The sequence below is a fragment of the Temnothorax curvispinosus genome, unplaced genomic scaffold (assembly GCF_003070985.1).
Source record: "Temnothorax curvispinosus isolate PA1 unplaced genomic scaffold, ASM307098v1 QBEX01003408.1, whole genome shotgun sequence".
Lineage (NCBI taxonomy): Eukaryota > Metazoa > Arthropoda > Insecta > Hymenoptera > Formicidae > Temnothorax > Temnothorax curvispinosus.
In genome coordinates, this window is record NW_020213188.1 from 958,142 (window position 1) to 977,587 (window position 19,446).

Genomic DNA, 19,446 nt, shown 5'->3' on the forward strand with positions numbered 1-19,446 from the left:
TGTGAGTGTGAATGCCTGATATCAAGGTAGTCACCGAGATAAGAGATAATGCCCACACCTCGTCCCGGTACTCTATTATATTAGTGATAAAGAGCGACAGATTAGAGCGTACAAGACTGATCGTGCACCTGTACCCCGTTTGATATATAGGTTGTGATTTTTTTTTTATGCACATCTTTTTGGTCGCAAGCTCCTTATTTGTTTAACATTATCGCGTAATATGTGGCCTTATTACGACACCGAGGATTGGAGTGTCTTGCCACCGGAACTCAACAGAAGGTGATTTGTTCAATTTATGATGTGGCAGATGGGGACGTTTATCGCTTGGAGGCATGCGTCATATAGCTATATGTTTTCAAGAATTGATATTAACCGGAGTATAGCGTTTTAAGAAACATTGAGGAGGGAGGAGGGAGATCGGGCTAGCGAGCTTGTAGCTTGTATTCGTGTATCACATTCAAAATGTGTTAAATGTTAAATGTGGCCGTTGAGTTGAAATTTTACTTCTCTCGTGCAAGGACTGTGGGTGTGTGCAACGGTAGACGCATTTAATGCTTAAAACTAGTTGAAAACTCGGGTATAAAAACAGCTGCGCTCTGCGCTATAAATTCATCATTTTTTTTATCTCAAGTCGCATCTTTAATTAAGATAATACTTTGCGCCATCTCCCGATTGTGATTGTGCGTCCCATGTGTGGATTCACGTGGATTGTATCTGTAAAGAGCAATGTGACCATATCATTGTCAGTCGTGCAATGACACTTGTCGTACATACAAGAGACTGACGGCTCCCGTCGATCCGGATAAATGCAACGAAATCGCGTTATCTTATCGTGAGAGACGGAAGCGAAGATAGTTTTCTTCTACCGGTACTATCGTTGATAAAGTCGAGGTCTTCACGCGACCGCGTGAAAATTCTTTCGCTCTCGGCATCATTGATCGACGCATGGCTCATCCTCTCGGAAGATCAAGCACCAACCTTCTTCCCCGTCGGATCTGCCTGCCGCTTGCCGCGAGTCCCGTGGCATTCGAATCTCGCGGTCGGAGCGCAGTGCTGCCACGTTCACGGCGCGTTCCCTGCCTTCAGGTGACTCTCGCGCGATTTTTCCTTCTCCGTCATCCTCGAGTCGCGTGCGGTCGCGAGGTTAGAATTCGCGGCTCGTTTCCGGACGCGATCGCGCGTCTTCTTGGTGAAAAGTCCCCGAGACGACGTCGGTGACGACGTCGACGGCCATTTTTTAGTCCTCCCGTCTCCCGTCGTCGGTCGTGGCGCACGGACACGCGAGATTCCGCGCGACCTGGCGCGACCTGTCGACGAGGCGACAAGAAAGAGAGAGGGAAAAAGAGAGAAAGAGGGAAGAAAAGAAAGAGAGAGAGAGAGAGATAGCACGTCGTTAAGGCGGCTCGGCGCTCGGTATCGCGACTATCGCGCGGGCGGACAGCCAGGTTGGCCGTTGGCAGTGTGTGTGTGTATGTGTGTGTGTGGTCCGTGTGGTTGACGATCGTGTGGGTAGGGACCTCGCGCAAGCGGAGCTATATTCATGGGGTTCGCGGCCGCGGACTAGCGATCAGTCTCCGCCTTCACGGGACTCGACGGCGCCGCACGGTACGTATCCACGTAGTCGCCGTCGCGCGCCCCCTCCCCACCCCCCCGAGTCACGGAGTCTCGGATCGGGTATCCGGACGGGCGGACGGTACCGTCGGACGACCGGTTGGCGTTCCGGAGTACTCCTCGAGTACGCCACCGCGACGGCAGGAGCGTGAGGGCGCACGACTCGCGCCTAACTCGAGGACTCGGCGCGGCGACTCCACGAGCCTCTCCGAGCGCCGACTTCACGGCGGTCGGAGTTCGAGCCTCGAGCTTCCCAAGGCTTCTCCGTTCCAGCCTTCGTTCCGCGTCACCGTAATGTAAACACGCAGAGCCGAGAGCGCGACCGTTCGCTCCGTTTCCGGGGCCAGGCCGCGGTAGTGCCTCCCGCGCGGCAGCCGAGGACTCTCGTACCCTTCGACGTCCGTCTCACCGCGTGTACCCTACATACGCGACAACACGTCACGCAGGAAGTCGTTGGCCGAGTTGACTCCCCGACGGATTCGCGACGACATTCACGCTGAACTTCCGCGAGGGAGCTCGACGTTTGACAGCCGCGGGTTAACCCTCGGCTCTCCGCGCTCGACTCCGCGGCCCCCCTTTTTTTTTATGTAAGCCGGCCGTGTTTTGCAATACCTCGCGGTGGCCGAGATTCTAGCGCACGGCCGATACGTCCTTCGCGCTCCTGCCGAGCGATGTGTCGCGAGTCGCGATATCTAATGCGTCCGCATGTTCACCGAGCTCGCAAACCGATGCCCTATTTCAGAAAGCACTTTGGAGCTATACCCCCTTGCGTTCCGCCTTCTCCGTCAACGTGCGTTCAAGTTTAATAGAGTATACAATTGTGTGCTGATCACGACACAGCTGTCGGTCACTTGGACTCGTGAACTCTCAATTAAGGTGATCACAGAGCTCTATGTCGCCTTTCTAAGTAGCTACAGATTGAATAAACTTAAATCATTTTTAATAGAAAATTTTTTCTGATAGAAAATCTGATTTTAGGAATTTAAAAATTTATAAGTTTTATTTGTGGTAAATAAAGGATATTTGTGAAGGCGGTATGCAAAGTGAATTGAGCCGTAGAGTTTCTTTATGAAATAGGGCAAGCATCTATAGAAGGTTTATGAAATACGAAACCTAAGTTGTAACTCTCACTTTGCATGAGAGATCAAATTATTCCTTGATTATGTACATTACTTTGATGCTCAGGTTTGACATGATCTATTAATATTGTGTATTAATAGATAGAAACGATACTAACATGCTTTATATTATTGTCGTCCTGTGTCCACTAGGAAGATAGCAGAGTTCGTGTTTTGTACTCGTCTACGTCTTGGTTTTCGTTGTGCAGTTTGTGGCATAGGTTCAGAGCTCAAGTCAGGAAACGATGAATGCCTCAGAACATGGGTAATGCATACAGTCTCCCTCGTATATATGTGTACTTTCAATAATTTTCAACTCGCACGGGCAGGAATGTGACAGTGAGAGAAAAATCGTTCGTATCATCTTCGTCTTAGACATTGTCATAAGTGTTTAATAATCTGCAACGGAATTTGTTAGTTAATCATCTTTATATTGATTATGATATATCTATCTTTTAATATGGATGTGACTTACTGCAGAGATGCAGCTTTTATTCTTACATTTTTATACTGCAAGATATGAAATTGGTTGCAGTAAAATTATGCGGTATAATACAAGTGTCATTGCACGATAAGTAGATTCGACTGGTAGGAGTGCTAATGTTCATAAAGCAGCATGGGTGTGTACTTTTTCAGGTTTAACCCAGCCTTTAACATGGCCTCCATAAAGCAGGCTTTCAATGAGGCTGTGGAAAGAGGTAGGTGTATTGTTTAATTGACTCGCAATGGCTGTAAATAGCTAATCATTGGAACATCTGATTCTGCTTGTGTGTTATCTTCCATAGATTCTTTTCTCACACGTGAAAATTGTTGAAAATTAATTGAATTGTTTTAAAAATACCAAATAAAAATTTTTGTATCTATATATCTTAACGTATCTATATATTTATAAACAATGAAATTAATTTATAAGTGACAGGATTTGTCATTCTCAATTTACGAGTTACATTTTTCACATTGTTGTGATAATTTATTAATGTACAAAGTTATTTGCAAGCGGAATCAGCAGTTACCAAAGATAGTGTACATTTATACTGATAACTTTTTCACACTTTGAAAGTCTCGACAGTTAGGATGCCTGTGCCGACGCGGTTGAGGGATCTGATTAGACAAATACGGGCTGCACGAACGGCAGCGGAAGAGAGGACGGTCGTGAATAAGGAATGCGCGTATATTCGCTCGACCTTTAGGGAAGAAGACAGCGTATGGAGATGTCGCAATATCGCCAAGTTACTGTACATTCATATGTTGGGGTGTGTATCAAAGCATTAATTACCGTGATTTGATATTATCGGGAGGATAAGTTACTAAGAAGACACGTTAATGACGTTCCAGGTATCCAGCGCATTTTGGTCAATTGGAATGTTTGAAACTCATCGCTTCGCCCAAATTTACCGATAAACGAATTGGTTATTTGGGAGCCATGCTGTTGCTGGACGAGCGGCAAGACGTACATCTCCTGATCACGAATTGTCTAAAAAAGTAATGACCGTTTTATTTCAAGTGCCAATATTCTACATTTTCGAAAAAGAATTTTTCTCTTCAAAAGAGTCAACGTCTTCCTCTTGTTTTTGTTCGCACAGTGACTTGAACAGTTCTACACAGTTTGTCATTGGTCTGGCGTTGTGTACCCTTGGTGCAATTGCGTCCCCGGAAATGGCAAGGGATTTGGCGTCCGAGGTGGAGAGATTGATGAAGTCGCCGAACGCGTACATCCGAAAGAAAGCGGCGCTCTGCGCCTTTCGGATCATCAGACGCGTGCCGGAACTGATGGAGATGTTTCTGCCGGCTACCCGCAGCCTGATCACCGAGAAGAATCATGGAGTCCTCATTACCGGCGTTACCCTCATCACGGAGATGTGCGAGAACAGCGTCGACACGCTGAATCACTTCAAAAAGGTATTTTCAAGAGATACTTGTTCGATACGGCGTACATCAGTTCTGGAACAGGTTTCTGTAGAACGCGGTTTGATGCTATGAATCTACCCATCCGAGTCATAGTATTGCATTACGTAACCGATCAACCTATCTAATATGACCGATATCAAGTTAGATAGTAGTAGAGAAACCCGCTAAAAGAGGAGTATCTAGTGCATAGTGGAATTATTCATTAGGAATTGAAACTTACGTTTGCTAGGTAATTATGGTCCGTTAGCAATAGTAACGGAAAAGAATGCAGTCTTAATCTCTATACGAGCATAGATACGAAATAGTCAACCGAAAGAATATTTTATTGATGTTACGCAATAAACGTATACACCATAGATTGTTCTTTACGCGTCTATAAATATCATAAGGAAAAAGAGTGTTTTCCTGCGCTTTATCTTAATACAATATCAAAATTTCAAACACGATCTTTCATTTACATTTGTAATACATGCTTGCTTTAAATAGAGTCTAAACAGCTTCGTTGATATAAATATGTGCGAGTTTCTCTTCTATCTTTCTTAAAAAAAAAAAAAGAAAAAATAAATAATAATAATAATAAGACAATCGTTCAATATCTTTTGTGAAGTTTAACACAAAGTTAATGCCTTCAAATTTATTACGTGAACATACGTAATATAAGCGTTGGTTTTGTCTTTCTTAGGAATGCGGCCATCGTGAGGTAATATGCATATAAAGATTCTTCTGTATCTTTGCATGTATGTTTATTACTCACAGACTTCATTCTTTTCTTTTACTTTGCCCGAAATAGACGTTGAAACTGCCAAAATGTAAAATCAACATCGTCTGCTTTGCTATGCTATTTTTTAATAATTAAAAGTATCGAACCATCTATATTCTTTTACATACAAAAATCTTTTACATACAAGTACACGAATCTTTTATCGGTGGAAAAAAGTAGTTATATATGTAGAAAAATATTATTAATAGTAATAGTTATACAACCTGTAATTGGCATGATGAGATTCTTCATTATAATTGCATGTTTATCGTAGCTCGTTTATAAAAAGTTATTTTGTTAGCGTATGTTTAATTAAATAGTCTGTAGCAATAATTACAAGACAAATAGCCTGTATAATATTGATAATTAATGATATAATTCGCATCTGAGATAATTACTTTTAAATAGCTAAAAACTCGGACTCTTTGGATATTATTTTAAAGCGATAGATAGTACTTCTTTATATTTTTTCATGTTACATGAAAATGTATGTTATCCTGCAATGGCTTGTTCTATCAATCTTGTTTCCTGTAATCAATGTTAATAATTGAATTAAATTGAAATTTTATGATAAGTCTTTGAAATTAAACGGAGATAAATATAGATCTCATTGCAGATCGTGCCAAACCTCGTAAGAATCTTGAAGAACCTGATCTTAGCTGGATACTCGCCCGAGCATGATGTATCCGGAGTATCGGATCCGTTTCTTCAGGTGAAGATACTGCGTCTCCTACGTATTCTGGGACGCAACGACGTCGATACGTCCGAAGCCATGAACGACATTCTTGCTCAAGTCGCCACTAACACGGAAACCACCAAAAACGTCGGTAACACGATACTCTACGAGACGGTTCTATCGATCATGGACATCAAGTCGGAGAGCGGGCTTCGAGTCCTAGCGGTCAACATACTGGGCAGATTTTTATTGAATAACGACAAGAATATCAGATACGTGGCCTTGAACACGTTATTGAAGACGGTTTACATGGACACGAGCGCGGTGCAGAGGCATCGATCGACAATTCTAGTAAAATATTTACTTATAGATTTTCTTTTTTGAGCACGAAGAGAAAGTTATTCATTGCGATTAATATTCTCTCGGCGTATTTCAGGAATGCCTGAAGGACCCAGACGTATCGATCAGAAGACGCGCGATGGAGCTGAGTTTCGCGCTCGTGAATACCAACAACATCAGAAACATGATGAAGGAGTTACTCTTGTTCCTGGAACGTGCCGATCCAGAATTCAAGGCGCAATGCAGCAGCAATATTGTGATGTCTGCGGAGAGATTCGCTCCGAATAAACGCTGGCACCTCGAAACGCTCTTCAAAGTGCTTGTCGCGGTATGTATTTTTGCGAGAACATAATACGAGATACATGAATGCGGAATGCGAGAGAGTTACCGATATTTATTTATTTTTTTAATTTTCAGGCTGGTAATTACGTGCGAGACGACGTGGTAGCGTGCACGATTCAATTAATTTCGGAGACGCAGCCACAGCAGGGCTATGCTGTTGGCGCGTTGTGGCGTGCGTTAGAAAAGGACACATCCGACAAGCAGCCCTTGGCACAAGTTGCCACGTGGTGCATCGGCGAGTATGGCGATCTGTTATTGTACGGTCCACCGTCGGAAGATGCCGAGACTCCAGTCAATGTAAGTTCAACTGTAGCAACAGTGTATTACTTCTTAACTTACATAACTTACATAAAAAGACTTGAATATTGCTAATGAAACGTTTGAACAACTTTTTTTCTGTGTTAATCATGTCTTAAAGGCCATTTGTCATACTTTTTCTAGATATATATGTGTATATACGATAGTGATTTAAAAATTTCTCAAATTTTGTTATCAGTTGACAGAAGACGAAATTATCGACGTGTATCAGAGGTTACTTTGGAGTCCGCAGAACACTGTTGTTACGAAACAGTATACCTTATTGTCCCTCACGAAATTAAGCACGAGGTTCCAGAAAGGTCACGAGTTAGTATCGCTTTAATCATCCATGGTTATCCTTATATCTATGCAAAAGAGATTCCTATCGCATATTAATGTACACGTAATATTCTGTATTACAGGAAAATTCGTCAGATCATAGATACGTTTGGTAGCAACTTGCATATCGAATTACAGCAGAGAGGTATCGAATTCTCGCAGTTGTTCCGAAAGTACGATCACCTGCGGCCTGCGCTGCTCGAGAGAATGCCGCCGATGGAAACTGCGCGACCGCAGGCCAATGGTATCATAGGCCTGGTGAACGGCGAGCCAGAACCGGAAGACGAGAAGTCCACGATTCTGGAATCAGCCACGACTACATCCGATTCAGTAAGCGCGTACTACTTAACATATCTTTTCATTTAAATTATAAACATGCAAATTAAAAGAATAATATACAAGATTTCTAATGACATTAAAACGTGAATTTTGCAGTGTGCTAACTTAAAAAAAGAGCTCTACCAGTATCTCACATTCTTCTTTTTTTTTGCAATTTTACAGAGTGCACTTTTAGATTTACTTGGAACTACGGATGTAGGAGTGACGATGCCGGTGGCGACGACCAACAAAAATTCCTCGCCGAGTTCGACCACGGCGCATAACAATGACCTGTTGGATTTGCTCGGAAGTTTAGATTTGAATACGCCTACGCCCGTCGCTCCCACGCTACCACTTCAACCGCAGTCACCATCCACACCGATGTTCAGTCCCACGAACAATAGTAACTTCTTAGTAGATGGATTGCTCAATACTCCGTCGGTGCAAAATGGTTCGTCATAAGATCTAAAAGAATATCACGGATTGATTAGCATATGTAAAACATGATCATTGTTACAGAACTACCGAACATGATGATCTTCGACAAATCAGGGCTCAAAATAACGTTTAAATTGGAAAGACCGCCCGATATTCCCGATCTATTAGTCATAAATATGTTGGCTCAAAACTCCGGAAGCACCATTTTAACCGATTTCCTGTTTCAAGCAGCAGTTCCTAGGGTTAGACACATACGCATTTACAATTACATTTACGATTACTTGTATATCACAAACTAATGTATTTGTCGTATATTTCCCGCTTACAGACATTCCAACTACAAATGTTATCGCCGTCGAGTACTGTCATTCCGCCGTCTGGTCAAGTAACTCAAGTGTTGAGAGTGACAAATATGAATAGAGTTAGTTTTCAATATGTTATTTCTATACAGAATAATCGTTTGAGCTTTTTGCCTTTAATCGACGATCTCTCTTTTGTTCCTTAGGCATCGTTAAGGATGAGACTGCGTATATCATATACGGGCCCGACTGGACCAGTTCTGGAACAGACGGAAGTCAATAACTTTCCCGTTTCGACATCGCAGTGACAAGATGTAATACAAAATACATTTGTACATATGCCTGCCTAAAGATAATTGATCGAATTTTGAAAGGGATTGGGAAAAAGATGAAGTGCAATTTCGTCTCTCCGTCAAGAACAGTGAAATATACAACTTGGCAAATGGATATATTTAACACACACACACAGACGTTTGTATTAATTAAGCAATCTTTGTATGCGCAACACCGACAAGGCATGACCTAAACTTTATAAGAGAGACTTTAGGTATGTCAAAAAGTATGATAATTTAATTTCGCGTGCGATTTGTTCAGTATATTCTGAAAACTCATTCGCAATGAAAAGTGAAATATTAATTCTCTTCCGCGCGTATATAAAGGCTGTCGCGAGTAATGTGATATTAACGTCGCGGTCTTTCAAAAATTACGTTTTGTATTACTGTTGTCTATCGTTCTCGTAATGTGCCGCACGTGTGTGGAAAAAAAAGGAAGAGAGAAGAAAGAGATGTAAATATTTTTTCTAACCGAAACACGCGGAGGAAGTTAGAGAGATGTCGTACTCCGATCGGTTGCATTCCCGCTGTTTTACGGCTACTAATTTAGCGCGTAATTTCTCCTCACGTAGGCTAAATGAGATAGAAAACGAAGAGACATAGGGAAAGACGAGTGTAAGACAACAGAAACACATCAGACACATCACACGCCACTCGAGAACAATAGAACATGAGAAAGCCTGGAAGGATTCGAAGGGAGGTTCCGTCACCGAAAGTGCTCTGTCGTTGCCCCAAAAAGTTATCTATATGAGAAGGCGCTTAACTCTCGCTGTAACTAAAAAAAAATACGATCTTTTCTACCGCTGTATTTGTAAGATATCGCGGACGACTCGCGAATGATCGTCTTGTAAATATTAGATAATCACAGTGACGTATAGAGGCAAGGAAATCCTTACGCGATAGGAGAAATAGAAGAAAAAGGACACGCGAGATGGGACTCTTTATATGTGTATATGATAGAACTGTTGATTCAATAACGCGAATACGATAATATCCACGTTTCCGTCTTCGAGAGAAAGTGTGAAAAAAAAATCATTTTTTTGGGGGAGGATGTACACAGACACAACACATACCCATACACACACAACGCCTACGGTGCATGAGTGTGTTACGTGCGTAGCGCGAGTACACAATTTCGAATTCGTATTCAGAGTATACAGAGTAATATTGGAGGGCTGAATTCTGATTGTCATGTTATATCTGTCGCGCGTATGTATGCATGTTGAACCTTGCATCCGATTGTGCGAGAAATTTATTATTACGAGAAGTATCGGGGTTCTGTTAGTGGTCCAATTAAACACCTCTTCGTCGCGTCCGAATGATATTAATTCGTGCAAGACGTCAATGGTATTTCGCTATATTGTATAATTTTATCAAATTGATTTTAACGCGAGAATTACGATGTAAAGCAGAGTCGGTAACTCCGGTATCACGCGGCTGCGAAATTGCTCTACAAAGTGGAAGTGTGAAATCGTTCAAGTTCGATTTCATATCCGCGAACTGTGGTCATCTAGTTCTACTTTTCGTTCATTTTTACGAAAGTCACAACATAAAGAAGGATAATCGTATGTATACGTCGACAATAGCTTACCTTTAAAGTTGCAGTAAACACTAACATAAAATTAACAGCAAAGTAACGATGTTTTCACTACCTAATTTTGAAATTTTAAATTTACCATTTGCTATTCAATTTGAATTACTTACAGTCTCAGAGATATCACTTGTGTGTATATATATTATATATGTCGAATAGTAAAGAGAGAAAGAGAGAAATGTACGGAAAAAACTCGCTCACTTAACATAATGTTCGTACGATTTTATACTTACTTTGTCGAATTTTCACATCTGTCGATGACGAGCGACAAATGTAAGCCCTATAATAGGTATACAAGTTAGGAAGAAATACGCTGAGAGCAATAGAATGTTGGCAAAGCCGTGTTTTTAGACATCTATTTTCTCTCTAGACTTTTCTATGAATTAAGTTATAAAATATGCTGTTGTACTTAATTATTTAATTCGCTCCGATGAAACATCATAGTGTGACGCGAAATAGGTGTAGATGTATGTACATACCATAAGGATTCATCTCTCAAGAGCGCCGTTCTTTCAATCGTACGTTTTCTTCTCTTATTTCTAACGGGATATCTTATGTATAACTTTCTCGATTAGGTTTACAATTGATTGAGTATATAACTGTATGCATTTTAGCTCCGTCCCTTATATGTTGTGCGAGATACGAGGGCGCGCGCGCGCGAGGTATAGGAATATATAAAATAGAACAGGTGGGTGTGTGCGTTTCTCTGAGTGGCCTTGTCCTTAAAGTCTGTGACACAGCACGTCAGTCCTTCAATGGGGGTATTGCTCTGCCTACTTGTTCTGAATATTACATATTAGTTTTATAAACATACCTATAAATATATAAATACATACATGAGGATATTGATCAATGATAAAAATGCTGTATATATACTTTCTAGCGAATCAAGGTGTGAAAATAAAATGTATTTTTATTCCACTACGTTTTTAAAAACCGCCATTCGTGTACTTGAAGCGTCTTCATGATGTCGTAAAGAAACTATCGAACGCTGATATTTCATTCTGTCGATTGTAATAATTGATACTGATAATTTTAATCCATGATCTTGCACAAGTTTCTCGAGCAAAAATGGTTTCCGAGTCAAGAAATTCTGGTCGCGTATGTTGCAAAGTAATCGTTCCAAAGATCTTGACTTTAAACGAGAGGATACATATCTTTATTACAAATACACGTTTTAAGCAGACTTATTATCACACATATTATGTTGAGTTTTATTATTTTTGCTGAGGATCACAAGATGCGTTACTGCCGACATGATTGAACAAACGGTCCTTGATAATTTGCGCCATTAAACCGTGAATAACTTCGATAGTGGTTTTACAACTGTCCCTGGTCGCCTTAATGAGTTTTTCCACTGTACTGCGATCATGAGGATCCGTGCCGCCCAAGACGAATCCTCTACCCAAAGCCGATTCCGAGTGTTCCAATTTATCCGATAAGTCGAATATTTGGCCAGTGGTGTAGTCCGCGTTCGTTAATAGGCTAGAAGAGCTCAACGTGTTCACCCAATATTTATTCCATAATGAGTCGAGCAGCCGTCTATCCAATGCGGATTTGAAGTAGGACACCTCCAGGGAATAATATTGTTTGCAATGAACACCAAAGTCTTCGATCTTGTTTAGTGGTATCGTCTGATATTCTGACGGCTCTTCGTTAGCAGGTTTATATCCCTGAAAACAACATACAATTGAAATTATTTACAATGATTTCTCACGATAGAGAACATGAAGTTAGTCTTATCACTGAGTAACTTTGGAACTGAGGTAAACATGTATCTTTGATCCTTTTTCAAGACATTGCCTGAGATGTACCTTGGGATAAGTTCTGAATGCACCAAGACAAACTTTGCCAGCAGAAATGGTTCTCACAGGATCGATGACGATCGCAACAAACGGCTCTTGGAAATTTTGATTGAGCATCTGAGTGGATACGTCAATACCGGACAACCAGCAACCGTATCCAGGATGACTATGATACCATCCAATTGCATTCTCTAGCCTACCGACCTAAAGAAGAAATTATTACAAAATTATTATCATATATTTACAAGATTTTTCTTACAGAATATGTATATATACTTGTTTAGCCGCTTCTATATACGCTGTCATATATTCGTAAGCTTGAGCTTGAGCGTTTACTCTAGTTTCAGTTCCTTCGACTGGCAAAGCAAAGGAATCCATCACGATCATTGTGTTCGCTGCTACTTTACCAAGCAGGAGACCCATTACCTCCAATGTCCCACCAGATCGTGCATGCATAACCATTTTTAACAGAGCTAAGGCAGATATTTTTATGTCCTTGAAGAAATGGGGACTACACAAACAAAAGAAAATGCCCGATTAGTTAACGCTTTTGGTTTTCGCGATAGATTAATATAGATTAATATTATCCTTACTCTTTCTCCCATGGTTTGGCAGTTAATATATCCTGTTGCTCCTTTCTGTCATATCTGTAAATCTCGTCCATGGTGCTGATGGTTTCGATGCAGTTTGAGAGCTCCCATGTCTTCTGAGCGACATTATTCTGGTCAGAGGATGGGCCGGCCATTCTGTCAAGAGAGAATAACATTAAGATTAATTAGAAGAAAAATAAAGAGCGATATAATAAGACAGTTCCGTAACCTGCATTCCATCATTCCATATACTTAGCGCGACAAGTGTGATATAAATTATATCAAGACTAAATGACTTTAAAGATGTATATAAAAATTCGTGACATTTAGTTCGTTAAAATTCATAAGCTACTAATGTCATAGTCAGTACGGTTCCCCGGTAAACAAGTCGTTTTTCATGCCCGTGAGGTTAAGCGCATAGAAGAACATCCAATTGTTAACCATCGGTGAGATTACCGTAGAATAAATGTACTAACTGGACGCTGATTAATTGTACTTGTTGATCTCAACTATGATCCGCCGATTACTTAGGCATAATATAGACAAATAATGATTATTACTCCGTTACTTTGTCCCAAACCAGTCTCTCTCACTCATATAAATACACACAGTGACACAAACAATATGTCGATATCTCGATGTATCAACGATACGATGTACGCGGTATCGATACTGCTTTTGCGACGATTGGCGACGATGACGATTCGTCGCACAGACTCAACAGTGTACGGTTTGTTTCTAATTTTATATCTTTGCTATAATAAAAGCATTGCAGAGTACATGCAGTGAAGGATCATTCGAAAATTCGCTCGAAAGGTCAGAAGTTAAACTCTTATTCCACAAGAGAAAATTACGAATGAGGTTTAATCGACGACAGCTAGAGTTTAATTTAGCGATATATCCTTTTTTTGGATTCATCCTGTTTTTGAGAATTATTTCAGTTACAAGACAAACTCGATGCAAATGTCACTCATACATTCCAATAAGCAAGACATGTTATAATAAATTATGTGTTATAAAATATGTGAACTACAAAATATCAGCATTAAAGTAAACATCGAAAAGTAAAACATTCAATTCGTAGCTAAAGAAATAAATAAAAATGCCTAATAATCGTCTGCGAGAAACGTAAACTAATCTTACAATTAGACCTAAACTATAAGTGTCCATTTGAGAGTAACTTTCGAAAGCAAAAAAAGAGTAAAACAGAAAATTTCCACATTCTGCAAGGCATTCCGTGATACATCTGTTTACAGGTAATCTCAATGGTAATATTTCTTCCAGATAGCTATCGATGTCCTTACGATAACATTCGACAACAGGACGCGATGGCTAGCTCAACCTTCCCGCTTTTCCGGAAACAACCGGACGTAACTGCTTCCGGAAAAGCGCAGCCGGTCGATTATTGGCCGTGCGCACGGCGCTTCTTAGCGCGCGCAGCACGCGGTGCCGTCGCGCGTGTGAACAATGAACAAGGGCCCATTTAGCGTCCGGTCACCGTGGCGACGACGAGCACGCGAGTGCGACATCGAACGAGCCAGCGTGTGCGCGACGATCCAAACCAAATAGTACTGCGCTATTTATAAAAACGGGTGCACGCACGATGGGACATGCGTTCGTCTGTTTCCGCTACTGCCTCGTCGCCGGTGTGATCCTCCTTGGCGTAAGTTCGTCACCGCGATCGAGAATCGTTGCGGAATCGTTCTCTTCTTTGTCCCGTGATCGAGGCGATCGAGGCGAGCCTGCAACGTTTGTGAAGGACGAAAATTCGCGAGCGAACCGGCCTGCCGATTGCAAGCGACGAACTTCGTCGTCGCCAGCTGGTCGTTGCACGGATTGCACCCGCGCCTCCGTCTCCGATCGAGATCCAGTCGGCGTGCTATTATTGTGATCAATCGCGCAGCTGTTTGCCGTTCGCAGATCGCGCGTGCGATGGTGGGGTTGGCGGGGTTCTGGGTTCCGGAGCTTCGTTCGAGGGAGCGGCGCCAATCCGTCTCGCAATTTTTGTGCGGTGCCGACTGCCGGTGGTAGTGATGCCGGAGCCGGAGGGGTGTGCGTACGTGCATGCCTCATCTGTGTTCGGGCAAAATGAAATTATTTAGATGAATTAAAGAGAATTCGTTATTAGAGCTCAGAGGATTCAGACAATTGAAATTGTTATACGGGATTATCACGAGAGCGAGACATTTATTTCAAAAGCATAGACGCACGTTCTGCTATGTACAGTGATTAAATTCAGTACACATTGGCTACGGTCAACGTGACGCTACAAATGCTTTGGAGCGTCACGTTGACCGTAGCCATTGTCTATATACTGATAACTCGTTGAATTAAATAAACATTTAAATTTTTACGCGCGAAACTGCAGTTGTATTTCGCTTTCGAAGTAAATGACTTTCTAAAAAAATAATGCTTATCGGAGTTGCTATTAAAATTTGGATTAAAGTTATCAAAGATTATAATTGATTTATAGTTGCCATTAAATTGAAAGATAGATAGTAATTTTCCTTTTTATGCGCGTGATATTACATCAAATTATAATTTTCCTAACGCTCTCAGAATCGATTTCGATACGTTCGTCGTTTTTCAGATACCTATCTATATAAAAGAAGCAAACGCGTGTTGAGAAACGTACGACGGTATTTTACAGTTGATATCTGTGCACTGATTAACGAAAGGCAACGAGAGTTGAAGGAGAACGTAGTGAACGTACTTGTAATTGCGAAGCGACCTTAATTAACACTTTATTCCGTCACAATTGTAAAAATATCACTGATACAATGTGTCGAATGTCGATTTTGTGGTGATATAACTGCATGGTTTCTTCTCTTCTAAATATTTTAATTTACGTCGCACACACATTTAGATATTACGTCGACTCTAATCATATTACTGAAAGTTGTTTATCTGAAATATATGTTCCAAGATTAAAATCTATATATTTTACGATAAGATAAATCTCTTGCTCAAACTGAAAGGTAAAAAACTCACATCAATTTTTCGCTCGATTCAACTATCGTTGTGATGGTAAGTGCGATAAGCCGTAATGCAAAGTTTGTTTTAAACGAACTATACACAAGCGCCTCGCCCATTTATAGATAAGATTTCGTCTTCTCTTTTTCTTTCTCTTATCAATGATAATATGATAAAACAATTCGCATTGTCACCGCGATTTGCGTACTGATTTCGAAGAAGAGAGCGATGCGGACGATTTTGAAAAATCGATTTTGATCTCGATGTCTATTTCTGTACAGAATTATGATGTGATCAACAAGCGAGATTGAAACGTATTTATCGTGAATCAAAACATGCAAGTCGTAATCGTAGTTAAAATTTGCTGCGATATTTATTGCAGCAAAAAAACAATCGTTAATTAGAATTTGTAATAACATACTCTAATAACGAGATGAAAATTACCTGTCGGAAGTATATGAAAAAGTCTTCTTTCCTCCGCAGATTTCCGGCGCGGCCATGAGCGTGTTCGCCGGTTATTTCATTTATCAGCTGCACGAATACGCGCCGCTCACACCTGACCATGTGTGCGGGTCATCTGCCACTTTGCTGGCGATGGGCGTTATCACATGCGGGATCGGCTGGTTCGCTTGGCAATTTCTGGATTTTTCCAACAAAGGTCAAGTAATCATTGTAAGTTTATTTCTTTATTTATTTCTTTATTTCTTGCCAGTTATAGTCAATTGAAGTTTGATATTATTTTATTTCTTGAATTTCCGGGGAAGAATTAGGAAATTTGTAGCTAATATGAATTGTTCGTTACCCAGTTTGCCATTGTACTGGCGATCATCGTGCTGATCGAAACCAGTGTCGGGATTTGGGCCTTGGTGCGACACGAACAAATAGGCACCCTGTCGTCCACGCGACACGACGAGGTTTTTGCTCTCGCGGTCACGGATGAGAAGTCCATCTGGGACCACATGCAGTCCACGGTAAAAATCACATTCTCTCTTTCTTTCTTTTGCATATTCGAACACGGCGATTTTATTTTGTTGCTAATACGATATTTGCTAGTTAATCTCGTTTCGTGATAGGCGGCTGCATCCCTACAAACGTTAAAATAAATTTGGATGAATGCGATGACATAAAATTTAATTATATTTGTAATAAAATAAGATATGAGTAAAAAATGAACCGTGAGAAACATTTAAATCGAGTTAACTTTGATCCAATTAAATTTAATTTTAGTTACAATGTTGCGGAATAGACGGGCCTTCTGATTATCGTAGCGTAGACGCGATTCCTTGGTCCTGCTGTAACAAGACGAATCTGGAGAACGACAACAACACCGGGGGTGTTTGCACTAGTATCAATAAACGTGGGTGTCAGCACGTGGTGTTAAATCGGACGAGATCGATCCTCCTTCATGTTTTTCTGCTCGCGTTGTGCTCCGTACTGTTGCAGGTGCGTGTTCTCGCTCGTTGGAGTTCACGGATCATCAATTAATTAACCGGTGTTCGCGCTAATTGGTTTCAGATTTCCTTCATAGCGTGCACGACTTGTTACGTCAGAATCTACAAAGACAGGATGGAAAGGAGGGCATCGAAGATGGCTACGGGTACGTCCCTGCTATCTTGGCGGGGGCAAGATAGCATGGAAGCGGAGACTAAGAACAACTCTCTGACCCGTCAATCGAGATATTTGCACAATTCTGGCGATCCCTAGTTAATGCTGCATACTGCGAACGACAGAGATGTGCGTCACTTAAGGACGTTGCATCATTGTGATAAGCGAAATACATTTCACGTGGTGACAATATCAACGGTGTACAGATACACTAGTGATACTGATATTGTTCCCGTTATACAGGGTATTCCAGACCGATCGAGAAATACTTCAGCGACGGATTCTTCGACAAATATTTCTATTGACTTTCCTTCATATTCTGGAAACTGCAGCTTGCCAACTTTCAACATTGAATTGCTTGGCAAATAAATCTCAATTAATATTTTGGATAAAATTGATTAAAAAGAAAATTTTTTATGCATTTACAATGAGATAATAATTTCTTAAAAAGATCTTATTGTCTTTTCTTTTTTTCAATTAGATTTAAGGAAAATGTGAAATTTCCAAATTAATTAAAAAAGATCTATGGCTAAAGTATTTTCCAATTTCGCTTGCCCTGTATAAAGAAAAAAAAACGACAATATTCTGAGAGATGCCTGAACAGTTTACTGTTCTTACTGCCATTTCATGAGTAAAGAGGTGATTTTTACTAGGACAACATATATTTCTGTTGTCTTAATGCAGTTTTTTTATTTATGTTCCTAGCAACGTCGAAAATTCGAGTTTCAAGAAAGATCGCTTTGTTAGGTTAGCAAACAATATCAAAGTCTGTGTTTATATTCTTGAGGCTTTTTAGTTTATTTAGTTTGTACTTTTTAATGTAGTTATAGTCATTAAATAAGCAATAGAGTGCACTGTTTCGATCACTCAATCACACGACTAACAAAAGTAGAATAATATAGATACCCATGTATGAATGTATCATTCTCGTATCTCGCATTATCCAGAAATACTTGGACTCCAGATTAAATAGCGGAACGTAATCGCACAAATGAGCGACAAAAATAACAATCGTTAATTGTGAATACACTTTTTTCTATTATTTTTATTTACACATCTTACATTTTAATTTATGTCGATATTTTTCGTTGATTCTCTGTTTAAACTTCTTTTGTTGCGCGCAATATAACATGCGAGTCTTTTGTAATTTTCTGAAAATTACGAGCTCGATACTGCAAAATGAAAACTATTTTGTATAAGAAGCGTGATAACGTATCCGATTTTTGTGGAAACAATCTTTTTATTGAAAGAAACGTTAAATAATTCTATTGTTGTCTGACATAGCCCACCTTTTCCTCTCTCACATGTGAAAAAGCTGATAAAAATTAGAACATATTAGTAAATATACTTATATTTCTCAAGACATCCATTATTCGCAAAAAATAATTTTTAATATATCTAAACTTCTTGCATATTTTATTTAAAGTAAATGTCTCGCGCTTCTCGTTCCATCGCCTATCAGGCGAGACGGACAGAACTCTAAACACATCTCTGAAATGACATCATGCACCGCGTCATTCAGATGACTGAATTTCGATCACGTCATACAGTCAGGTAATCCAATTTATCTGTCTTTAACAATCATTTCTAAAAGTATTCTTATCTACTCAACTCCTTTTTCCATTTGAATTTTTCATATGACGAATTCTGGATTTAACGTTAAGTATCGTGTTTTTCTATAATTAAAAATTCAATCAAGATTTATTTTTGCCTGTTGAAACCAATTCTCGAAACTCTTCGATAATCAACTCTTTGATTATCTGTATGTATACGTACAACTTAGAATGATATACTTTCGATACTGATTAGATTGGCAGTACAGCGTTGCTCAAAATTGGTTGAAATATTAATCATCAATTAAGTATTCCAGTTAAAAACGCTTCTGAAATATAGTGCGTTTTTTAATTATTCAAAAATAAGCGTGTAACAGTATATAGATAATTTTAAAATCGTGTTTCACATGGCTTACAATTAGTTTACAATCCTTTTCACGTTATCGCCTTGGGCTTAACGTTACGACTGACTATATAAATTCCTGTTAACTTAATTACTACAATTAACTTGTTAAATAACATCTATAAATTCTATTTCATCGACATGGA

The 19,446-nt window shown here is 40.1% G+C and overlaps 3 protein-coding genes and 1 long non-coding RNA gene across 21 annotated transcripts; 2 read left to right on the forward strand and 2 right to left on the reverse strand.

The window, feature by feature from the left end:
• The first annotated feature begins 67 nt into the window (after window positions 1-67).
• Window positions 68-9,563, forward strand: LOC112452519 (AP-1 complex subunit gamma-1). Of its 11 annotated transcripts, none has more exons than XM_025012780.1 (16): window positions 1,456-1,605; window positions 2,883-2,994; window positions 3,366-3,427; window positions 3,790-3,982; window positions 4,065-4,211; window positions 4,313-4,628; window positions 5,320-5,337; window positions 6,014-6,424; window positions 6,510-6,740; window positions 6,830-7,051; window positions 7,251-7,378; window positions 7,474-7,720; window positions 7,892-8,159; window positions 8,228-8,388; window positions 8,475-8,567; window positions 8,652-9,563. In XM_025012780.1, the coding sequence occupies exons 2-16, from the start codon at window positions 2,975-2,977 to the stop codon at window positions 8,751-8,753; spliced, it is 2,619 nt and encodes an 872-aa protein (XP_024868548.1). In that variant the 5' UTR covers window positions 1,456-1,605; window positions 2,883-2,974; the 3' UTR covers window positions 8,754-9,563. The 11 variants fall into 11 exon arrangements, with proteins under 11 accessions (XP_024868543.1, XP_024868544.1, XP_024868545.1 ...); XM_025012785.1 differs by having other exon boundaries at window positions 3,799-3,982; XM_025012784.1 differs by having other exon boundaries at window positions 2,887-2,994.
• LOC112452524 lies at window positions 603-1,326 on the reverse strand. Of its 2 annotated transcripts, none has more exons than XR_003040512.1 (2): window positions 979-1,326; window positions 603-714 (listed from the first exon to the last, which is right to left on the reverse strand). It is a non-coding gene; the product is annotated as an uncharacterized LOC112452524 (long non-coding RNA). The 2 variants fall into 2 exon arrangements; XR_003040511.1 differs by lacking the exon at window positions 979-1,326 and adding an exon at window positions 867-955.
• Window positions 9,564-11,502: 1,939 nt separating the features above from the next.
• Window positions 11,503-14,387, reverse strand: LOC112452520 (COP9 signalosome complex subunit 5). Of its 4 annotated transcripts, none has more exons than XM_025012791.1 (5): window positions 14,369-14,387; window positions 12,770-12,922; window positions 12,453-12,687; window positions 12,186-12,380; window positions 11,503-12,044 (listed from the first exon to the last, which is right to left on the reverse strand). In XM_025012791.1, the coding sequence occupies exons 2-5, from the start codon at window positions 12,919-12,921 to the stop codon at window positions 11,589-11,591; spliced, it is 1,038 nt and encodes a 345-aa protein (XP_024868559.1). In that variant the 5' UTR covers window position 12,922; window positions 14,369-14,387; the 3' UTR covers window positions 11,503-11,588. The 4 variants fall into 4 exon arrangements, with proteins under 4 accessions (XP_024868559.1, XP_024868558.1, XP_024868555.1 ...); XM_025012790.1 differs by lacking the exon at window positions 14,369-14,387 and adding an exon at window positions 13,327-13,459; XM_025012787.1 differs by lacking the exon at window positions 14,369-14,387 and adding an exon at window positions 13,243-13,459.
• Window positions 13,791-17,789, forward strand: LOC112452521 (leukocyte surface antigen CD53-like). 4 transcript variants are annotated; one of them, XM_025012792.1, is made up of 5 exons: window positions 13,791-14,429; window positions 16,223-16,411; window positions 16,546-16,710; window positions 16,967-17,182; window positions 17,255-17,789. In XM_025012792.1, exons 1-5 carry the CDS (start codon window positions 14,370-14,372, stop codon window positions 17,441-17,443), a joined length of 819 nt encoding a protein of 272 aa, XP_024868560.1. In that variant the 5' UTR covers window positions 13,791-14,369; the 3' UTR covers window positions 17,444-17,789. The 4 variants fall into 4 exon arrangements, with proteins under 4 accessions (XP_024868560.1, XP_024868563.1, XP_024868562.1 ...); XM_025012795.1 differs by lacking the exon at window positions 13,791-14,429 and adding an exon at window positions 14,671-14,822; XM_025012794.1 differs by lacking the exon at window positions 13,791-14,429 and adding an exon at window positions 14,837-14,986.
• Window positions 17,790-19,446: the final 1,657 nt, after the last annotated feature.